Source organism: Dipodomys ordii, unplaced genomic scaffold (genome assembly GCF_000151885.1).
Source record: "Dipodomys ordii isolate 6190 unplaced genomic scaffold, Dord_2.0 Scaffold192, whole genome shotgun sequence".
Classification (NCBI taxonomy): domain Eukaryota; kingdom Metazoa; phylum Chordata; class Mammalia; order Rodentia; family Heteromyidae; genus Dipodomys; species Dipodomys ordii.
Genome location: NW_012267408.1, coordinates 3,559,896 through 3,564,294, shown reverse-complemented (window position 1 = coordinate 3,564,294; position 4,399 = coordinate 3,559,896). Strand labels below are relative to the sequence as shown.

General features: G+C 40.3%; 1 protein-coding gene across 1 annotated transcript in view; it reads left to right on the top strand.

Moving 5' to 3' along the window:
* Dguok (deoxyguanosine kinase) overlaps nucleotides 1–3,673 on the top strand; it is a 38,661-nt gene extending 34,988 nt beyond the window's left edge. Inside the window, exons 5-7 of the mRNA XM_013034641.1 lie at nucleotides 776–891; nucleotides 2,858–2,957; nucleotides 3,441–3,673. Coding sequence (XP_012890095.1) covers nucleotides 776–891; nucleotides 2,858–2,957; nucleotides 3,441–3,467 — 243 coding nt within the window. The 3' untranslated portion in view covers nucleotides 3,468–3,673. The remainder of the gene's footprint in view (nucleotides 1–775; nucleotides 892–2,857; nucleotides 2,958–3,440) is intronic.
* Nucleotides 3,674–4,399: the final 726 nt, after the last annotated feature.

Genomic DNA, 4,399 nt, shown 5'->3' with positions numbered 1-4,399 from the left:
ATGGATGGATGGATGGATGGATGGATGGATGGATGGATGGATGGATGGATGGATGGATGGATGGATGGATGGATGGATGGATGGATGGATGGATGTCACCTATAATTCCTTGAACCCTGTGGTTATGGCTATACCCACTAAGGAACTACATGAAGCAAAAGAGCAAAATATTTCAAGCTAGGAAAATAATTTTATTTTTTAATTTGTTTTATTGTACAGTATTATGGAAGTCTGGGTTAAAGGAACAATTGAAAAGAGAACAGCTTTTGTCAAGAACTTCATATGCCTTACCTTAGTGTATCCTCACGGTAACCTGTGGGTGGGTACAGGATAGGAAAGTGGAAACCCACAAAGGTTGTATAGCTAGTATGTGATTTAGACCCTTATATCTTCTGATTTTAAGGCCTGGGCTCTTTGCATATACTTTCACCTGTAGGAGACAAAAAGGCTGAATGCTATTGACAAGGGCAGAGGTGAGAGGAGAAGAAATTAGAGAGATTAAAGAGAGTTTTATGACTTACTAATATTGAGAGAAAGAAGGGTAATCCTAGGTTCCAGCCTTGGCCAAATGGGTGTATATTGTTTGCCATTAACCCACCAAGTGGAGAGAATGGTGTAAGTCTTCAGATTGAATAAGAGAGTAAGGCAGTAGAAGCAAGGTCATGACTTATGGTGCCAGGTTAGACATGAAGACATGTAGGTTTCAGGACCCAGTAAAACTGCATTGTAACAGAATAGCAGACTAACTGAATGGGGCCTGTGGTTTGTCCTTTAGGTTTGCTTGGAGAGACTGTACCAAAGGGCCAGGGAGGAAGAGAAAGGAATTCAACTGGCCTATCTTGAGCAGCTTCATAGTCAACACGAAGACTGGCTTGTTTATAAGAAAACCAAGTAAGTAGAGAAAAGAGCAAGACAGAGACTTGCTTTCTGAAGCCATTTTATCAAAATAAGAAGTTTAACATACAGCCCTGTAAGAAAGTTGGAAATGTATATTTTCCAACTCAGAAAGTTTGAATTGAATATAAATATACGTGAACCAGTGGTTCATGCCTGTAATACTAGCTACTCAGGAGGCTGAGTTCTGAGGATCATGGTTCAAAGCCAGCCTGGGCAGAAAAGTCCATGAGACTCTCCAATTAATCACCAAAATGCTAAAAGTGGAGCTGTAGCTCAAGCTGTAGAGTGCTAACCATGAGCAAAAAAGCTCAGGGACTGCACCTAGGCCCTAAAACAAAACAAAACAAAATGGGCACCAGTGGCTCATGCCTATACTCCTAGACTCAGGGCTGATATCTGAGGATCTTGGGAGTTTCAAAGCCAGGGCAGGAAATTCCGTGAGACTCCTATCTCCAATAAACCACCAGAAAACCGGAAGTGGTGCTGTAGCTCAAGTGGTAGAGCACTCGCCTTGAGCTGAAGAGCTGAGGGACAGCGCCCAAGCCCAGAGTTCAAGCCCCACAACTGACCAAAAAAAAAGAGCTGAGGGATAGCGCTCAGGCCCAGAGTTTAAGCCCCACTACCAAAAACAACAACAACAAAAAGTTGTACAAAGGGGTTGCAATTCTAATTCTATGTTTCAAGAGAGTTTTTATTAGATTGTATTTCCCTGGCGCCTTCATGAACTTGCTTATATCCTTATACCCTTGCTTATGCTCTTTTTTGTTGTTGGTGGTGGTTGTGGGGCTTGAACTCTGGGCCTGGGTGCTGTTCCTGAGCTCTTCAGCTCAAGGTGAGAGCTCTACCCCTTGAGCTACAGCTAGAGTCTCACTGGACTTTCCTTCCTTGGCTGGCTTTGAACTGTGATCCTCAGATCTAGTCTCCTGAGTAGTTAGGATTACAGGCGTGAGCCCTGGCCCCCCAGCTTACCTTCATACTCTTAAACTCTTTGTTTTTTACATTTCCCCCAGTTAGAATATTGGATTGATGCTTCATTTTTAGGAAAAGGTCAATTTTGCTAAGTTGACATTCCAAGTTACTGGCTGGCTACCTTCCCTTCAAGCTTACTATGTTGTCTGCTTAAAATGGTTGGAGCTCTGGCTTTCAGTATTAGTCTTAAAACTAAGGAGAAATTGGTTTTTCTCTCTTCAATCATTTTGATTTATTGATTGTGTATGTTAATACACACACATGCACACATGCATACATACATACATATATCTATATATGTCATCCTAGGGTTTGTACTGAGGGCCTGTGTTTACAAGCAAGCATGCTACCACTTAAGCCACATTTCAGTCCCATTTTGCTTCAGTTATTTTGTTGTTTTGTTTTTTGTACTGATACTGGGATTTAAACATAGGGCTTTGTGCTCTCCCTTGGCTTTTTTTGCTTATGTCTGGTGCTATCCCACTTGAGCGACACCTCCATTTCTGGCTTTTTGCTGATTAATTGGAGATAAGAATATCTTGGATTGTCTTCTCTGGCTGGCTTTGAACCATGGTATTCAGACTCCTGAGTAGCTAGGATTACAGGTGTGAGCCACTGGCCCCAGCTAAATTTAAATTTATTTTGTTTGTTTGCTTTTGGTGTCAGCATTGGTGCTTGAATTCAAGGTCTGGCATTCTAGCTTACCTTTTCCACTCAAGAACAGTGTTTTACCACTTGAACCACATCTCTCTTTCTAAAAACTCAGTGAATTTTTCTGTGTGCAGTGATAATAGATTTGACTTTGTGACCTCAGACTTTCTAAGCAAGTACTGTACCATTTGAGCCATGCTCTTTCCATTATTTTTTAATGCTGTTTACAGGCAGTTTCATTGAGATCTGTTCTATCAGTTATTATATTTAGTGAGTGTGTGAAACTTGGCTCTGGTTTCTTTCTTTTTTCCTGTCCACCAAATGTTTATGCTTCTTATAGACTCCACTTTGAGACTCTGATGAATATTCCAGTGCTGGTATTGGATGTCAGTGATGATTTTTCTAAAGACCTAGCCAAACAAGAAGAACTCATGAGAAAGGTAAGTAAGAAGGAGTTGAACTCCTTTGTTTGTTGTTGTTCTTCTCTTTCTCTGTTGTGCTTTCATCCTTCTTGGTCTCTGCTTCTAAAGTTTACTATATTGGATTTTGCACTTTGTATCTCCAGTTGCATTTCATACTACAAAGCCTATTGGATCTTGTTTAACTTACATATAATCTCTATTCTTTAAAGCATGTTGGGATAATAATAATTGCTGAATAATTGACTTGTAACATGTGCTTGCCAGCTGACTTGCTCCTCTAAGGTATTATAAAACTAGGGAAATGAGACTTCTGGATTCTATTCCCAGCTTTGCCACTGGTGCTGTATGACTCTGGACAGCTCACATTTCTTCTCCAGGCCTGCTTTCCCTCTCCTTCCTCACAAAAAATTCATGGGAATGGATATATAGACATTGTGGGTGGAACATTGAATAGTCTGATGAAAATGTGAAATTTAACTTTTTGGGTTTTTTTCTTCTCAGGTAAACACCTTCATAAAGAATCTGTAACCAGTTACTAAGATGGTCTCACTGACCAGTTATACTCTCTGACTTCTTGAAGCTAGAAAATGTTGAGTCTCCATCCATCCTTCTTCTCTTTTGTCCCTGGAGTACTCTGCCTCTCAGGGATATGGTGTGTGCTGTCTCTGGATTTTGCCATTGTCTTTTTTTATATGTCACAGGACTTTGAAAATAAAGTTGACTTAAGTTACTTATTTTTCTGATCAGTTGTTCATTTATTTCAGGATATATCTATTGGTGCCTGGTCTGAACTCCCTGATAGATTAGCAGTTTCCCTTGAGAATTCTTAGCCATTCTTCCTCCTAAATCCTTCAGGAACCAGATTTCCTGTGTGTTCACTTGTTTCCTGTGACTTACCAGAATAGGAATTGTTCCAAGAGCCCTCATCCAAGCCCTGCATTGCATTAAAAGAGAGAGAGAGAGAGAAATAATGAAATAGCCTAGTTACGTTGCAAGCTCCAAAACTGGGAAATGGAGCCCCAAACTCTTTGAAGCATCATTATTTCCTCCCATCTTCTGCTCTTGATATCAGGGAGTAGGAGTGAGGAATTTATTTAGTCTTTTGCCTTAGATCTGTAAAGCTGCCAAAAGACTGGCAAAGAACATACAGAGCCCAAAAGTTCAGCATTTAATATTTAGGGCTCAGCCAGATTACCTTAATGGAGTAAATCTCTGTGCAGAATGGAAGGAATGCTACTTTTCAAGCCTCGAGGACAATTTATTGTTAAGGGAGAGAAAATACATTCTCTATAGAAGTGAAATGCTCTATTACAAAAAGCCTACAGGCCCATGATTCACCAAGAGTGAATTTCTTATACTGAGCCCTTGACCGTTCTGTAAGCACATACAACTTGGAGTGCCCTAAAAGACAGAAATCTGTGTTTCAGTCCTTTATGCCATGACAAAATGATTATGAGACT